The sequence below is a fragment of the Azolla caroliniana genome, unplaced genomic scaffold (genome assembly GCF_043228905.1).
Source record: "Azolla caroliniana isolate FFs.n. ecotype wild unplaced genomic scaffold, voAzoCaro1.0.p SCAF_4, whole genome shotgun sequence".
NCBI classification, from domain to species: domain Eukaryota; kingdom Viridiplantae; phylum Streptophyta; class Polypodiopsida; order Salviniales; family Salviniaceae; genus Azolla; species Azolla caroliniana.
In genome coordinates this window covers 20,795,765-20,815,203 of record NW_028230439.1, presented here as the reverse complement: position 1 = coordinate 20,815,203, position 19,439 = coordinate 20,795,765, and the positions used below count along the sequence as shown (strand labels likewise).

The 19,439-nt window shown below is 36.4% G+C and overlaps 1 protein-coding gene across 1 annotated transcript; it reads left to right on the top strand.

The window, feature by feature from the left end:
- The first annotated feature begins 14,465 nt into the window (after nucleotides 1-14,465).
- On the top strand, nucleotides 14,466-18,844 carry LOC147865353 (uncharacterized). Its single transcript, XM_087318139.1, has 11 exons — nucleotides 14,466-14,734; nucleotides 15,658-15,722; nucleotides 15,809-15,880; nucleotides 16,003-16,124; nucleotides 16,405-16,578; nucleotides 16,680-16,810; nucleotides 16,920-17,112; nucleotides 17,303-17,431; nucleotides 17,899-18,093; nucleotides 18,176-18,363; nucleotides 18,453-18,844. Exons 1-11 carry the CDS (start codon nucleotides 14,507-14,509, stop codon nucleotides 18,663-18,665), a joined length of 1,710 nt encoding a protein of 569 aa, XP_087174265.1. The 5' UTR covers nucleotides 14,466-14,506; the 3' UTR covers nucleotides 18,666-18,844.
- Nucleotides 18,845-19,439: the final 595 nt, after the last annotated feature.

Sequence of the window (19,439 nt, the reverse complement as noted above, 5' to 3'; positions counted from 1 at the left end):
AAACGAAGGTCCTCCCATTCTTCACATATTTTGTGGCGTTTGGAAGGAATTTTCTTTTGAATCAGATTGAATCAGTACCTGCGCCTGGAAAAAATATTGGGAGGAAGGTAATATGTCATCCTCGCATATGTTGAAGTTCTGGAAACGATTTTGGTCACTTAAGTGTATGAATAAGGTATTACATTTTCGATGGTTGATGATTCATTACGCCTTGCCAATAGGAGGTTTATTGAGGGGAACAATGCCTGACATATCATGTGTTATGTGTGGGTTTGCAGTTGAGACATTGCATCATGTTTTTTGGGAATGTGGCTCATGACCATTACCCATCGTATTGTAATTTTTCTTTTTTCTTAATGAAAATTAGTCTCCTTCTTAATCTCTCCCTCTCTCTTATCTAGACTATTTAGCTTATGGTTATGTTTTAATTTGTTTCTAGTTTTAATGTTAGAGATTAATCCCTCTTCTCTCTCTCTCTCTCTCTCTCTCTCTCTCTCTCTCTCTCTCTCTCTCTCTCTCTCTCTCTCTCCTCTTCCTCTATCTCTTATTATGCCTCACTTACACCAAGTTTGTCAAATAATTTGGGTGTGCTCAAATTATTCTCGGTGTTTCTTTTCACTTTATTCCCTCTTGCACTTAATCGTAAACCCTTTTGTCCTCTAAACCCTAAGCCCGAAACAAACACTAAACCCTAATTCTTAAACCCTAAACCTAAATCATAAACCCTAACCTTAACCCCAAACCAAAACCCTAAACCAAAACCAAAACTCAAACCCTAAACCTTTTCTCTATAACTCTACATCTTACATATTGCACCCATCGATTGCCTACCGTCCGCACTCCTTGTTTCGACTTCACGGTCCAATTGAGGTTATTAGGTCGTAAGTATAGGTCAGCCATTTTCACGTGGGGTGCAGTATTTTGGGGAACGTTGGATTAGCAAAAGGCTTTTTATCATTATCATAATTCTTCATTGACTTTACAAGTAAAAAGTTTTCAGGTGTACTCTATATTTCCAACTCCGTATCGGGAATCAAGTTCTTCTCACGGTGTTATGTTTGGCATATTGTTTCCTCTTTGGCCCTATGGGTTTTGTGGAAAACGAGATGTTCCAAACTATACAACGATGAACAAATTCATGTTGTGGATCAAGTTAAGACCTTTTGGGAATTACTGATACATACAGTAAAAGGTGAGTATGATAGTTATAAGGGTGATGGAAATAAAGCTAACCGGAAAAGAAGAAGAATTTGTAGAGTCTGGGCAGCTATTCCTATTTTGTTGGATGCAGGTGATGATGTAAAGTGGAATTACGTTCCACCTCGTTGGTTGTTTCTGCCACCAGCATCGTTCTTAGTGTATACAACGTGGCAAGGATGAGTGAGGATGTTGTTGAGCGTTGAAGCAAAATTTCATGAGGACAGTTCATTCATTTTATTTGTTGTCTATACAGGAACTTGGTGAAAATGGTGAGAGGGTTCTTGTGGAATTATTTTGAAGCAGATTTAGGTATTATAACTTTTAGAACGATGAATGAAGACGGGGTCGAAGGCAAATACAAATTTTCATGATGGTCTGAGGAGTGTATATATACAAGAAAGTGTTGAAAGTGGAGAGGATTTTGATGCAAAATGGCGAGTTGTTTTGATGTGGAAGTTTTTTTTTAGGCAAACTTATTTATTTTTAGTTTTTAGAATGATGAGTGAAGATGGTGGCGGAGGCAGAAGCAAGGTTTCATGAGGGTTTGAGGAGAGTGGATTCATTCTGGTCTTCTTTTTGTAGGTACAAAACTCGAGTGATGAATGGCAAGATGGTTGTAGTGGAAAATGAAGCTGATTTATTTTGAAAGGATGAATGAAGATGGTGGTGGAGGCCAAAGCAACGTTTCATGAGGGTTTGAGGAGAATGGATTCATTCTTGTTTTTGTAGGTACAGGACTCGGGAGATGAATGGCAGGATGGTTGTAGTGGAAAATGAAGTTGATTTAATTTTGGAAGGATCAGTGAAGATGGTGGTGGAGGTAGAAGCAAGGTTTCATGAGGGTTTCGGGAGAGTGGTTTCATTCTGTATTTTTTGTAGGTACATGACTCGTGTGATGAATGACAACAGGATCTTGATGCAAAATGGAGAGATAGTTGATGTGGAAGTTTTTGAAGCAGTCTTATTTACTTTCAGTTTTCAAAATGATGAGTGAAGATGGTGGCGGAGGTAGAAGCAAGGTTTTATGAGGGTGATGAGAGTGGATTAATTATGTTTTGTGTATGTACAAGAAATTGCTAAAAATAGAGAGATTCGCAACTCGGGCAATAACTTGCAAGATGGATGTTGTGGAAAAGGAAGCTGATTTATTTTTGAAAGGATGAGTGAGGATGTTGTCGAGGGTTAAAGCAAAATGTCATGAGTGGATGAGGACAACTCATTTTTTCTTTGTTGTCTATACAGGAATTTCATGGAAAATGGAGAGATGGCTGATGTGGAAATATTTTGAAGCACATTTATTTGTTTTTAGTTTATACAACGATGAGAGAAGATGGGAAATTGCTGAAAATAGAGAGATTCACGACTCAAGCAATAATTGGCAAGATGGATGTTGTGGAAAGGAAGCTGATTTATTTTTGAAAGGATGAGTGAGGATGTTGTCGAGGGTTGAAGCAAAATGTCATGAGTGGATGAGGACAACTCATTTTTTCTTTGTTGTCTATACAGGAATTTCATGGAAAATGGAGAGATGGCTGATGTGGAAATATTTTGAAGCACATTTATTTGTTTTTAGTTTATACAACGATGAGAGAAGATGGTGGCGGAGGCAGAAGCAAATTTTCATGAGGGTCTGAGGGGAGTGGATTGAGTGGAGAACCAGTATTTTCATATGGTAGCCTCATCTGGATCATTTGGATATGATGAAATCTTACATGTAGCAGCGATCAAGGAATCATTGTGAAAGAAGAGATATCATTACATGTTGAATACGATGGAATTGATGTTAGGGGCTTTGGCATGGCATCAACATTACTTGGTGATATGGACGTTGGTAGGGCAACAATATTACTTAGGGAGAAGTTCACCGATATTATCTTGTATCTTGCCTTTATCTTTATCTAGAAAGATTGGCTACACATTAATCATTGTAATGTTGGATTATTTTGTATCTTGCCTTTGGCTACTTTAATCTTAATACTAATGGAGGAAAATTTTTATGAAAAAAAAAAAGAGTAAATGTTAATGACACCCGAAGTTTGTGATATAACAACCCAAATTGCCTTCGCAATCAGGCACATAATGAACCTTTGTCATCCTCCTCAAACATTTTATAGAAAAAAATGTGTCCCGTTCGAAATATGTCTTCGTTGTAAATCCATTGCCAAAGGCAACCCGTCAACCATCGAAATGCCAAAGAAACACAGTTGCACTGAAATAGAATATGAGAATGTCATCTTGCATTTAAAACTTGGCACTGCCACTTTACACATCGGGTTTTGTGCCATATATCCAAAACCTTATTCACGAACCAAGCTCTACCTTCAACTAACTTATGGTATACATCATTCATGTGCACCACAAGTACCTATTTTTCACTACTAAATGATCAATCTTTTCATGATTCATCAACCACCAACTATGGATTTGGGAAATCTAGACTAGGCTATACGAACATTGTTGCCAATGCCCATATCCATGTGGTATGCGAAACTTACTTTGGATTATTCGAAACACCATCATTTTCTTACATGACTCTAAGACAATATATTCCACGATTACCAAGCCAAGCCTTGCCATTTGATTGAATTATGAGTTGACACTTTCTTTTCCACCCCAACGTAATATATCCTTGAGGTTATCAATACCTCTACTGCCAAATAATTACTATCTTTTCTATACTCAAGGTGCCTCGATCAGTTAAACAAATTCAAACATCGTTGCCAAGGAAGCAATAATTGTTGAAGCATAATAGATTCTAAACATTTAAATGCTCAAGCATTATTAACAACATGCTACCATAAAGATGTAATTCGGATTTTCCCATGGTATATACCTATTGTCTCCATAAAATGACAAATTATTCCTACCCAAGGTTGAGTGTCTATTCACATACCTTTTAAGAGGTTAAATCTTCGAGCCACCATATGATTTTCTAAATTTAGTGAGGTCGCTCCCCCTCGACATTTTAGGGTACATGTATTGCTCCATGAAACATAGATCATACTAAGTTTTGACTCTTTCTTCCACAATCTATATTTTAGTGAATGAGCCAAATGATCAAGTAATTTCTTTGTCATCGTAATAATGACAAAAGAAAATTCGGAATCATTAGTGCTTGTACCACTTTGAGATGAGTACCGAGCGACCAAATTTGAGACTTCTAATACGTAAACTTTCAAACATTGAGATGGTGAAATATCAACACTAGTATGGTAACCTAAGTATTGGCACACATTCCCTTGATCTAATATTTGATTACACCATCCAAGTGCAACCAAATCACTCTTAGTGCATCTAATAAGCACTAACTTTTGCACGTCAATATGTAATTTTGATGTCAATGGAAACAATTTTAACACCTCTGCGGCTTTAGCTATATTATCATGTACAACTTTGAGAAACAAAAACGAATCATGTGTCAATGCTTGCATTATGAATTGTTCCCCCAACGGTAGAGCTAGACCAACTATTTCCCACGCGTTGCCAACTCATACATATTAACTAGAATTGGTTATGCGGTATTGAGAAAAAAATTATGGACTCAATGGGCATCGTTCTCTTAGCGACCTTGTCAACATTATCACCTCAGTAACTCCAACAATTAACATAACATGTGACGTTGCACCTAACCTCAACATCAAAGAGAGTTGAGACATCCTTTCACCAAAACCCATATGAGACATAAGTTGGGCAATAAAAGACCAACTTACATTGTCATAAACCTTCTCGATATCTAGTTGCATCGTTACAATTTGTTTTTTTATTCCTTTTCACAATTTATTGTCATTTGCACATTCAAAATATTATGAAGGATGTCCCTTCCCATAACAAAACCATATTGCATAGGATTGACCATTGAGGTGACACCTTTTGAAGTCAATTTACTACTACTTTTGTCCCATTAATGATATCAATCACCATTGGGCAAAGGAGACAAGCATCTTATTACAATTTTCAGTGTAACAAGTTTAACAATGCTAACTTTCCATGAATCAAGCATCTTATTAGAACTCCACACTTAGTGGAACAACATTATGAGAAGGCATTTGAGTTGTTTCACAAAAAACTTTAAAAATATCATTTGTAGTCCCATCCCAACCCACATCCGAAAGATGTGACAATGCACACTCCACCTCCTCTTCCTTTATATCCTCGTCCAATTCAATCATGACATGTTGCCCACCAATACCCCTGACTAATTCAAATAGCTTTAATCATGATTGCCTCGTGTCATCATTTAGGAAATATTCTTGATCGAAAAGAGTTGTGGAAATGTTTAACACAATTATCAATAATTACTTGACGGTTTGTATTTGAAGTTCCATCAATCTCTAGGCATACCACATTCATTCTAGCATGGGATGCATGCAACCCGTGAGTTTTTCTATTTTATTGACAATTGTGACAACGTAATTCATGTTTCATGTACATCACATGGGATTGTTGATAACTACAAACCTCTAGATATTGTAAAACTTCAAAGAATGTAACTCGAATATCAAACAATGCATATGGAATTGCATCCAACAATACATTACATTGGTCTAGAAATTGTTTGGATTAATGTCGCATTTTATTTGTGGATGGATGCTTGATAAATCCCATAATACGAGGAAATGCATTGAATATTAGAAAGACAAATATCCCATGATGAAACATCATGGACATTGACTTATCTCATAAACTCCAGCATCAGTTGTCCCATAAAATGTGGAAACTTATCATGTTCATGAAAAGAATAATTGATCAAATGATTAAATCACTTTATACACTTGCATAGTTAAAAACTTTAAAAAATATGTCATGCATAATATATATATGTGATCCAATCTACTCCAAGTTTATCTTTACTATGTACATTGAAACATATAACCAACATTAGTTCCATTGATTCAAGTCCATGCATCATACCTTAAGACCTCCATCGTCAACAAATCTCAAACATGTTGTTTGGAGGCATCTATCAAACTATGCATCGAAGTAGATTGGACCACATCAAAACACATTAAAATCAATAACCTTGGTATTTCCTGGTGTAAAACTTGATGTAAACATCTCCAAAGTTCCATAAGTTGCATGATAATGTTTGGTGCATAAAGGTTTATTACCCAAATCCTTTCCCCTTTCATAATTAATCTCAACCACTAAGAATTGACCATTTATATATCTTTGAACCACCACCGGTTGCAATCTATCCTTCACAATAAGAATTACACCTAAATAAAGTCTTTCATTATCTATTGCACAATAGACATGATATTGGTTATGTTGAAGAGAAGACCCATACTTAGCATGATCATTATGTTTGACTCCACATAATATATCTCATTGACTACTAAAAATAATTTTCCACATACCTTACATATTAGATGAAATAGGTAGGAATTATTAATGGTCAATGAGCTTGTAATGTTGAAAGGGACGCTTTAGGGTTTCCAACATGCATAAAAGGGCAAGAGCTCTCATGTAAAAGGGGCCTTTTGGAGCCTAGCTTTTGGCTCTCATTATCTCCCCTTTGCATCCGTTACAAGTCACTTTCCTCTATGTAGATTTTTCACGCTAATAAATCGAGATATATATGTTTTTTGCTAAATAATTATATAAGTGATCAAGAAAATTCTTATGCATCTTATTTATTAATTATTATTTCAATAAGAGAACCATATATTTTACTTAGTGTAGTGATTAATTGTGTGTTAATTTATATTAACTTAAGAAGGCTTCAAGACTTTTGCATTTCCATGGAGTGGAAAGGTAAACTTTTTTGTATTGATGCATGTCATGGTTTTCTTCGTTGGGGAGACTCATCCTCCAATCCCTCAATTTTACCACCTAGAGGAAGGTAACCCCTCGAGACTAGGTAGTCACCCCTAGGATAGTAACAATCCATGGTGTGAGTCGTGTTGGTCCCTTCGGGAAAACACGATTCACAATGACATATCCAAATGTTAAAATGTAGGTTTCTCTACCATTCTTGTTGTTGGAAACTTCAAGTTTGTTATTGTTTGAGGTTCAACAATGTGTTTTGGGAAGATATCATATTCATTGAGGTTTGATATGTAGTTCTATACATACTCGCATCAATGTAACATTATGGCATATTAACATTATTGTGGCATCTCAGTGACACATGATAACCATGCAACATGCCTAACAACGAAGGTGTTATCCATGCATGAATTCAAAATTATTATATATGCGAAAGTTAATTTCATTATCAAACCATTTCGTTACGACATTAGTCTTTGATGCATTCATATAATTTTAGACCTGTTGTTCATGGTACAAGTTTACAGTTTCTTCCATTTCTTCTTCTTACTCTCTTACTTTTTTTAACCTGGAAAATATCCTTCCATTAGTTATTGTTGAGAATCAAGCTCAACATAGTGCAACGTGTGAACACACCTTTTGAGAATCCATGATTACTCAAAGGTCAAGAGTCACGCCGCTACTCTCTACACATTAACTATGTGTCATAGAATCATATTCTATGACACATAACTAATGAGTTACATATTCCCCATGACTATGAGTCTTCACATTCCCAAAGAGAGAGAGTGGTTGTTGTAAAGTTAATGAAGAGAGAGGGTGACTCTATATAAAGCACCCTCCTCATACTTCATACTAAGTCGGTTGTGACTCCTTGTAATGCTACATTTTGTATTTCCTATTCTACTTGTGAATATACACCTTCTTCTTGAGTATTCCTTTTTCTATCTATCTTGTGTTCTCTCTTCTCTCCTCTAATTCCTCTCACACATACACATAGAACACATATCTTTCGCTACACAAGAATCATACCCGATTCTTTACAGTTATAAACGCATATTACAAGAATGTTGACCTATCGTCAAGCTACCATTGGTATGTTGCACTCTTCCATTCTTATTCTCTTACTTTCTTCCCCGTTTCCTTCTTATTATTATTCTCCTTAGCTTCAGTCCTAAATAATATGCCTATGTGTTGTCCTCCCTAAACCCTACTTCCATTCACAACCCCCTTTCCTTGTTGGATCCTAGCTTCATAATCTGCCAAGAACAAATAAAGTTCTATACATGGTATCCAACATTCTTGCCTAAAGGTTTCCATAATAACTTGTAGTTTATTAGTCCTTCAATGCCAGAGTTAGGTTGATGTTGTGATCGGGATCAAACTTGAGCTACTCCATTGCCAAGAATTCTAGTATTTTGGGGGCTCATTGTTGATGGAACTCAGTCATGGTTTCCTCATAAGTGTCCACAAGGTCTCACTCTTGTGCAAACATAGTCGTATTACACGTGGTCAAACACCATTTGTTGCAGCCATCTTATTTCATTTCGTTCCCGAGATGTATCATGATCATGATCTGTCATAAAAAATGATCCTCCCACGCAAAAAAATGATGAAACTCACTTTAAATTCAACTTTAATGGGGTCAACCCAATGTCGTCAGCTTTCCTTTTTTCTTTAGGTTAATGTTGTGGTGTTTAGCCTTGATACTTTATGCATGAGGCCATATGCCCAATTTTCTAGCAACTAATTAACATACTATTTTGTTTTATATCATTCCATCAATGTGATGTGATCATGTTGTTAAGATTTCTTGATTTCATAATCTAGAATAGGACAACTTGTGTGGTCATGCTGTATAATTGCCTTGGAAAAGGTATTGAATCATGCATATGTGGTACTCACATGTGATCCAAATTGTGGACAATTTATTAGAATTGCATATCAAAGATGTGAAAGTGCGGAAGCGGAGCTCTAATTTATTGTAATGGCACTTTAAAGATATGGAAGCGTATATTCACTTTTGTACTATAATTAATGTTGCCTTTACAATTGTCGATGGTTTGGTTATATAACACCAAGTTATAACACATCATGATAGTTGCATACTATATTTTTAAAATCCAGAAATAATATAAAAACATCATCGAATGCTTGGAGCAAATACAATCCCTCAGTTCCCCATTATATACAACACACAATCATTATAACAAACTTTCACACAATTACAAATCTACTATGCTTCACAAGTTCTTACTAATGTACAAAGACAACAATTCATTCTCCATTATGCATGTAATTGTAAAGAATTAATATATCATTTTCTTGAGGATCAAGTATATATGTAGTGGAGATAAATTAGTTTATGCGTATCATGTATGTGAGAGATGACGTATAGGTAAATAGATTTTATTATCATTTATAATGATCAAATATGATGTATGAGCCAAATAGTATAATGTATTCATTTACTACATGTGAAAGTGAGGTGTGACTATCTATGTTCAAGAACATCATTAATGAATGTCACATTTGAAAGTGGCACATTGTGATTGTGAGAAATTTTTGTGTAAAGATTTGGGTTGTGATGCATACTCTATAGAAATCAAAAGGCAAGGCATTGTATGAGGCGGTATAATTAGACTCTTAAACAAATGTGCATAGTTGTCGATTGTGAGAGAAATTTGTGTAAAGATTTGGGTTGTGATGCATACTCTATAGAAATCAAAAGACAAGGCATTGTATGAGGCGGTATAATTAGACTCTTTAACAAATGTGCATAGTTGTCTGATCGGTCATGCGTTATGTGTGGTTATGCAAGTGAGTCATTGCATCATGTATTTTGGGAATGTGTTGTCGCAAAAAAGTTTTGGTTTAGAATTCTTAGGCTACTAGGTCGTAAGTATAGGTCAGGGATTTTTACGTGGGGTGCAGTTTTATGGGGAAGGTTAGATCAACAAATGACTTTCTATCATCAACATTATTCTTCTTTGTCATTACGTGTCACAAGTTTGCAGGTAGACTATGCTTCAACCTCCTTGCAGGGAATCAAGTTTTTCTCCGGAAGTTATGTCTGGCAAATTGTCTCCTCTTTGGCTTTATGGATTCTTTGGAAAGCTAGGTGCTCTAAGCTATACAATGATGAAAACACTCACATTGTGGATCAAGTTAAGTCCTTTTGGAACTTGTTGGTACATACAGTTAAAGGTGAATATGATAGTTATAAGGGTTCTGGACATACAACTAATAAGAAAAGAATGAGAATTCGTAAAGTTTGGTTGTCTATACCTATTATGTTGAATGAAGCCGTAGATGTCAAGTGGAACTGTGTACCACCTCGATGGTTATTCCCGCCACCAGCACCATCTTTAGTACAAATACCATGATATAATATAGATGACCATTTATCTTTTTGTCAGGATAATTGATGTTGATGAAAATCAAGGACATGGCAAGCCAAAATTTGGTGCCGGTTAGCGATAAGGCAAGATGGTTGTGGTGGAGTCCCATTTTGTTGTTGTTTGTTTGACAGGACCTTGATGGTAATCGGTTAATAGGTGAGATGTTGGATGGGACTGAATGAAGCAGTTTTTTCTGTGATAAGGATGAGTGAAGACGGTGGGGGGGTCGAAGTCGATTATGATGAGTGGGTGAGGAAACTTGTAAACTGTTTTTGTGTTGTTAATACAGGTTTTGCGTGGACATTGGCAAGATGCTAGTCGACGAGTTAGCTGATGTGGGCTGAAGGAAGAATTTTTATGAGATAAGGATGAGTGAAGATGGTGGTGGGGTCGAAGTCGAATAACATGAGTGGGTGAGGAAATTTTTATACTGAGTTCTGTTGATTATGCAGGATTTTAGTGGACTTTGGCAAGATGCGGCAACATGCTAATCGCCGAGATGGCTGAAGTGGACTGTATGAAGCATTTTTCTTGTTATGAGGATGAGTGAAGATGGTGGTGGCGTCGAAGCATACTATAGAGAGTGGGTGAGGAAAACTTTAGATTAACTGCTTGTGTTAATACAGAATGTTTATGGACAGTGTCAACTTATCAAACAATTATGTGGGTTAAAAAAAGACAAAGGCTTTACACGCTTATAACACTGGACAATGGAAGTATGCAAGCCACAATCTTTAAACCAGGGGGACATATAGTTTGCATTCAGTATGGAGGCCTTGACAATCTTCTTGAGGCATTAAACAAAGAGAAAAACAAAGGGTATTGGGATCTTGAATGGAACATCCCTTGAGGACTCTTGATCCCCGGAACGGGTGAAAGAAGATGGCTATTTACAGCCTGCAACATGTTATGGAGATTGAAGGTTCTTGATTGCATAACAAAAGGGTATACATTGCATTTTACCTCGTTTGGTAGACCTTTGTGGAAGCTTTTTATAGAACAATTTTCAGATTGATTGTTTACTTTACTCTATGGTTGAGTCAAAACTTTTCATCAAAACTTTTGTTTTTTCAACCAGCATCTTATAAAGATGTTTTGGGGAAATTTTTATATGTTGTTATGACTTTTCTAAATATTAATGGAAGTATACTTTCTTTTGAAAAAAATTAAAAAAAATGTGCATAGTTGTCAATTCTCATCGTTTGCGACATCCCATCTTATGTTTGATGTGAGTGTGAACTAAGTCATATCGAAGCAATGGTTCAAATTCCAAAAAACATCAATGTCATGATGTGGTATTTGTGAAGAGAGAAAAATGTTAAAATATCAAGTTTTACAATAGGTTAGGATTATGGTTGAAGAGATCACATAATTAAGGTCAATTTCCTAAATAAACCCTAGAGGTAATCCCAAATCCGCCTTAGCTAGGGTCAATTATTAAATAGGTTGTTTTGGCCTTGATCAAAGAAAGAAGCTTGTAACAAACAATTGCTCATCGAGGCTTCACGAAGAGATGAGAGAGAGTGCTTAAGAAGCAAGTGATGGACTTGCTCCTTGTTGATGAACCAATTGTTTAGTGTCATCAACAAACCGTAACTCATAATATTGGCACAACTTATTCAATATATTCCCGATGCAAATCTTCACTGGGTTGAAGCTCTCCAAGTTTGTCATGATTCCCTTGTGGTTTGACATTTTTGAAGTTAATAAACAAGAACTATTGGTGTTCGTCCCTTTTGAAATTTATTCAAGTTTTTGTTAATTCATGTTATACTTCGCAATTTTGGAGCAAAAGACCCACAATGCATACCACGTGGGTTACTCCATCCATTATTATTACCTAATTTGCTTTGGAAAACCATCTCCATCAATTTCATCTTTGAACTTCCACAATGCCATTATTGTGGTCGTTGTCTTGTTTTTTTTTTCAATTTTCATCATCTATATCAAATGAAGCTACAATCACACTTCTACTTTCGTGCTGTACCAAAGAATATTTATTACTGATCAAAGCCCACAATTCATCCCGGGCTTTTGGAAATGATTACCACAACTCTTATAGATCCATAGATCATTATCCTTTGGGCACCACCTCAAAAGCAACGAACAAATTGAATAAACCAACCAAATCTTAGAGCAATATTTACATGGCTTTATTTCCTAGGAATAGGATGATTGGCTTAATTGGCTTCTTCTTCTTCTTCTTTTCAAACAAAAGATACACCCTGGTATTATAAAATCATCAACAATACAAAAGTTGATGGTTGGTTCGGTGAGAACAACAACACCAAAACAAAGCTAATGCCCACCATAAATCCATCCCTCCTCCGTTCATGAGGAGAGAAGGACCTAAAAACATTTTCGATTCTACTTTTGCTTCAAACATGATGGCTGGTTTGGTCAAAACAACAACACCACCAAAACAAAGCTAATGTCAACCATAAATCCATCCATCCATTCATGATTGGCTTAATTGGCTTCTTATGGCATAGTTTTCCCACAATAATTCCATCCGTGTTGCTACAAAGCAAACTCCCTATCCCTTCTTTGCACTATTTGAACAACATTTTCGATGGTAAACTTTCATGCCAAATGTGGATATATCCATCAATCTTCATGTAATTTTTTGAATATTCATAACAATTTTACATCAAACTCTTAGAGCAACTTCAACAAACCCAACAAATATTAGAAAGGTATGCAAGTCTACATAAAAAATTGCCCCTTTTAAGATCAAGGATTTAGTTTGGCATTTACACAAAGATTTACCAACGAAGAGGTTACGTGACAAAAATGACTTCTGGCATCTTATTCCTTCACACATTTTATCCCAAATTAATGATGTCACATATTGGTTGGAATTACCATCCTTTGTTGAGTTGCAATTTGGTTTTTTATGTATCCTTTTCAGAGCCATACAATGGTTACACGGTTCCCAGATCGAGTATCACGACCACCACCTCCTTTTGAAATAGATAAACAAGAAGATTTTGAGGTTCATGAAAAATTGGACTCCAAATTCTCGTGGCATTACTTACTCTACTAAGGAGACTGTAAAAGTTATGCCCTATGAAACCCCACAAGGGAATATGTAGAGAATTTGGATAATACCATGTGCAATCAAACAAAAAGTTGTTGAATTTCATCATCGATATCCCCATAAACCAATAATTTCTACAATGGGAAACATCCACAGGAGGAGTGTGGTCTGATGACCATACAAACAAAAGGTCATCACATGAGACTCTAAATTATGATATTATAGCTACAAGTTTAGCATTTAACCGTTCGAGCTCATCACCTTATATTATATAATTAATATAAATTATATGTATTATGATTACTATTATCAAGATACTATCAAGATGCTATGCACTTTAACCATTCATGTTGTATATATTATTATTATTTATTCACGAGCTTAATTCATGACAATTCTTATCAATTTTACACAAGTAAATTTGTGTTGGTGTCATGGCGAAGCTTGTGTTTTGCAACCATCGTGGTTTTGACGTCAAAAATCGAGCAATGTGTTTGATGTTTTAACCTCATAACGAGCGCAAATAGGGTGGTAACTAGGACCCATGCTTGTAGGTATTGTTTCGAGAAGTGTAGTTGAGAGAGAGAGAGAGAGATGAGACTAGGAAACTTTTTTAATATCATCAAAACATGAGCCAGCCATTTGAACATCTAATCCAAACTCTAAGGCTTGAGCCCAATTGCATATTCATGAAACATGGGTGTGTATGTTACCATGGAAGGGACAAAGAGGTTGGGCCCGTGGTTTCACATAGAGACCATAGAAGGGAAAAAGAAGGTACAAGAGGTTCCACAATTTCACATAGACGCATATATATATGTATATTAATATAATTATATATATGTGTACCACGGAAAGAAGGGATGATAGGTTCCGTGGTTTCACATAGACGCCTATACAAGGAATATTACTTCGTTTTCATTCAAACCATGCCTGCAAATGTCCGCCTGGGTGTGAAACCGACGCTATTCTAGTCCCAAAATATGTCCCATGCACTTGTCCGGACAAATGTGAAAGCATTTATCTCCACATGAAGCAAGTAGACTGTCTGTCTACTGTACTGTAATGTAACACACACTGATTCCTTCACGTCGCCATGGCTGATGAGCTTCGCTCCATCCTCCATGATTATCAGCGATATTCGCCGTCTGCGAGTAACTGTCGAATTTCTATTTCTCCTCCTCATCCGCAGAATCTAAGTTCTTCGTCTCAATTTCTTCATCATCATCTTTGCCACACAGATCAGCCATGGCAGAAACTGTTCTCGAGCCTACTGTCGATGTCTTCTCTTATATGGCCTGCTCTCGTGCCCGAATCTCTCCTGGTAAGTCTGCTAAAAAATACTCATTCTCACCATATTCCTGCTTTTCTGTCAATAGACGCAGCATATAATTTAACGAAGCTCGAAAACAACATTTACGCAGCAAGGAGGAGGTTTACCTAGCAGGTTTTTCTGTTTTATTTTTCATTTTGACTTACGCATGGATCCTTTATCAGAATTCCATCTCATTTTCTTTCTGTTAGCTTCTTTATTGTCCAAACATCTCCATCTCCCAATAGCAGTGTACTTTGGATTTCGCGTTTTGCCTCAGTTATCTTCTTCATGCATTCTTTATCCGAATTGCTGATGTACACGATAAATGGTCGAACTTATCTGTGAATGCCCTCGTTTCCCTTGTCTTACAAGCTCTATATGCTTAAGCTAGGAATTTCACCATCTCACTGTGGCGTTGTATTGTTCAGCTAGGAGCAGGTTTAACCTACACTTTTCTACGTCTTATGTTGCTTCTGTTGGCTTCCTCTTTATCACAATTTCTTTGCACGCCATAAATGAATCTCTGAATGTGTTTATTAAGCGAGGATGGGAATAAGATAGAAATTTCTCCATCTCATATACATGTTGCTATTATTCACATCCCACCTCCTTGATCCAAATGTCGTACTGTATCAATTTATCTATCGTATATTGTTGCAATGAGTATAATTGTTCATACTTGTTCAAACCCTCTCTTTGCATCCATTTTCTTCATCAAATATAATGTTGCTATTTCTAGTTTCTTTTTGCATTCTTTATCCAAATTTCTCTGTATGTTGATTTCTGCATCAGAGATAAACATGCAGTTGCTAACCTCCTCTTGCATTGTTTAACGAAATTTCTTTGAGCATCAATTTCTGATCCATCAAATATCTCGCTGCTGTTAACCATTTTCATGCATTATTTGTGGAAAACTTCTCTGCACGCCATAGGTGGATCTGTGGATTTCTGTCAAGGATGAAGCATTAAATCAAATATATCAACAAATAGGCGTAAGGTGTGCTGAGACTAAATTTTTGTAAGTAAAGGACCACTTTTCTTATCCGTGATGGTGCCGCAAATTATCTCTTTTTGAGGCCACAGTGATAGAAAGACAGAGCTACTGTTCAATAATGAGATACTGATTTCGATTATCAGTGTGTTCCTAAGCCAATGGTGAGCACTTAGCCTTGATGGTCAGGCGAACTTTCTTGTTATATTGGAAGCAGGATATGGTATTCTGGTTCTGAGATATAATTTCTTGGAATTACATGTTCTTTCTCTCCATGGATTTACAGTCCAGACCTTCCGTATGATCTGTTCTGGGAGGAATGCTCAAACTTACTAGTCCAGATGGCCAACAACGACCCTATAGAAGTTGTTCTTTGCAACATTTACAGAGCTAGACAGCTCCTTCAAGGTAATCTGTAGAACCTTGCCACACAATCTTTTGAAGATCTAATTATTTAAAATGTATCACAAACACTGTATTTCATGAGAGAATTCTGTATAGAACTGCTTGAACTTGGCCACTTTATGAGAAGATTCTATTAGAATCATTGTATATCATGAGAGAATATTGTGTATGATGCTTTAGGATCGCTGTTGTTCACGAGATAATACTGTGTACACTGCTTGAACTTTGGTAACTTTATGAGAGGATATTTGTTGCTCGTTAAGCTTATCTCAGTTTGATACAGGTTTGCTACACCTATTGATTGCCAGCACTCCTTGTAAAAGTCCCTTCTCGCAAACCTTATTCGAAGAAGCCTCTCTACTAAGGCTTTTTATCTTTCTGAGGTTGACAACAGATGATGGATCAATGACCGAGTCTTTGATGAATCTCTTCCCTGACTTGAAGTCATACAAGAACTGTATCTACCGAAAGAAGAAAGGACTTACCATTAGTTTTAAGTGCCCTTAATAAACACAGTGATGGATTATTCTACATTCCTTAATAACTCAATGTGTACAGTGCCAGTGGTGAGATTCAGTTTCCACGTTCTACTGGATCTTTGCCAAACGTGTCATCAAACAGTATCACAATTTCCTGACCTCATTCAACTTTCTGGGAAGCTCTTATATGAACTGCATTCAGTGGATGAAGTAATATACAAACCTTCACCACTTCTCGACGTTCTCTCTCTCTCTCTCTCTCTCTCAATTATATTCTTTGCTTCTGCTGAATTCTATGACTTCGTTTGAGAGATATTAGGATGAATGGCGTGCATGTAGTTCCGTTTTGTTCCATCAAATAGTTCAAGCATATACGGAGAAAGGGCCAACTATGGTAGAAGAAGAACCTACAAAAACACTCTTGGGATTGTTCTCGTTATCCTCCCTTGCACCATTGTTTCTGGATTGTATCACCTTTTATCCACTGTTTACCAATCAGAATTCAGGATACGGTACTATCATCGAACCTCTTACAAGAATCAAAGATGGTTTATAGTCATTCTGAGTTTCCTAGTAGAGAGAGGCTGTTGTTTTGTTAAAATCCACATGAAAATCAGTATTATTTGTGCTCAGTATGAGTTTCTAAGGCGAGGGGATGCTTTTGACTTTTTTGAAATTTCCATCGTGGGCCGTGGACAACAGTATCTGCCGCCTTCCAAATATTTGAGCTGGTCTACATGAGACATCCTCAAACACTTCTCAGTTGCAGCTTATCCAAATCAGTGCACGAGCAATCAAACATGGTCTTCCTTAGGTTGCAGTGCCTAAATTGTGAGTTCAAGATTTGCGTATTCACAGTGGGGCTCATTTTGTCTTAACTTATATATAACCATAAATCGTAAAAGCCATTAGGTACTTGATCATATATTTAATGCATAGATATCATTATCAAGTAATAGCAGTTACATCCATAAATATCTAAGACCATTAATGCATACACGAGGGGGCAATGTACAATTATATGCAATCATCAATAAAAAATTATGCGTTGCCTCACAATGAGGCTCTTTCTGTCTAATTGATTACTATTACATTTACTAACATGAATAAGATTACATACACGATGTCCAGTTTTTTATATCAGAATCATAATCTTATGTTACATCCTCCTCCACAATAAGGTTCAGGTTTCTTTCATTGAATTAATTACCAACCATTGCGTGGACTACCATTACCAATAATTTGTCACGGAGATTGTTTGATCCTTACTGGTGTTACTGTGTAATTTTAATTTACAGTAGCAAGAAGAATTCAGAGCAGTGAATTGATTGTGGATCTGGACATGTTAGAGGATACTGAAGATTATAAATGGCCAGATGAGTGCACCAAGATATTATTCACCATTATTCTACAGGATACAAGTGTTCGTGTTCGTCGATTAGCTATGCAAATCTTTATGCACTTCTGTGAAACCATTTGTACTGCAGATAAAGGTTGGGATTGTTTTTCTCTTAATTTTAAATTCTTGAACGCAACCGTCAATGCCATTATGCAATTGCTTGTTTTACATGGCAGATACGATTGAACAAATCCTTATGATATGTCTTCTGAAGATCCGAGATCAGGATGAAAAGATCCGAAACATGGCTTTTGAAGCATTCCGAAGATTTCCCATGAAAATTCTCATCGAATTTCTTTCTAGTAATGAATGGTCAGTCATTTCCAAAGGTCTGTTTTCTACAACAAACAGTGAAGCGTGCAAGGTAGATATATCACCACCTTATTAATAACATTCGATAATGCGTTTTCCTCATCATTTCAAGCTGTTAAAGTTATATCGTTGCTTGTTCAGTCTTTGATCTTGGATTTCGTAACAACTGATATATTGAGTGAACCACCATCTTCAAGATTGAGAGATCTTGGTTTACTTGCTGAACCTGAAGCCTTGACATCAGAGAACCAATATTCTCGTTTTCTACACAATCATATAGAAGCCATTTTTAACAAAGAGATATGCCATTGGATGTCTGATGAGGAGGCCATCTGTACCCTAAACAATTGTTGACTGATTGTGAATACACTAAGAAGGGAAGTCTGTGTGTGTGTGTGTCTGGCAAATAAGACAATCTATCACACCTCATCACATGGAAATTAAGATTTAGGTATATAATTATACCTTCAATCAATATGCGAGTTATGAAAATGTTATGCTTTTTACAATAGTTAACGAATGTGATCTTGTTCAGCTAATTGCTCTTTCGTGGCCTAATTGGTTATATTAGAATCCCAATCAGGAAGTGATGTCTTAATTGGACGGATTAGAAGTTTAATATGCTTCTAAGCTTAAGTTTGCGCTTACTCTTAATTTTTCATGTTATCAGAAGCTTAACTTGCATCGAGCCTTTATAGATCATTTGCCAATAGCCCAAGCATGCCTTTCAGCTTTCTAAAAATTTCATGTGATAAGAAAGGCCTAAGTACCACCAAGCCGGTGTAGGTCATTTTGACGATAACCAAAGCATGCTTTCAGCTAGTTTAAAATATACATGCAGCATTTGGGCAAATTTCCCATAAGAATCAGCACAAGCACATGGGATCCCATAAGAAAACGGGGCTCCATAGCAATGCAGCACCATTGTTTCTCCCAATGTAACACTGCTTGGCATCCTCATTTCCAATATCTTGCATTTTGGGTATAGAAATATCATCATTGAAAAAGAAACCGAAGGCTACTGTGTTGATTACCATTTTCCACAAAAGAAGTCATTTGCTTGAGTAGAATCGATTTGCCATTTGCACTGATAAAGACTCCAAATAAAAAGAAATCCTACATTGGTTT

Excerpts from the sequence above, each read along its gene's own strand:
- LOC147865353 (XM_087318139.1), top strand. The coding sequence starts at position 14,507 with ATGGCTGATGAGCTTCGCTCCATCCTCCATGATTATCAGCGATATTCG. Across the intron at positions 14,735-15,657 it reads TCGTGCCCGAATCTCTCCTG|GTGGATCTGTGGATTTCTGT; the intron begins GTAAGTCTGCTA and ends TGCACGCCATAG. Across the intron at positions 15,723-15,808 it reads TATCAACAAATAGGCGTAAG|TGATAGAAAGACAGAGCTAC; the intron begins GTGTGCTGAGAC and ends TTGAGGCCACAG.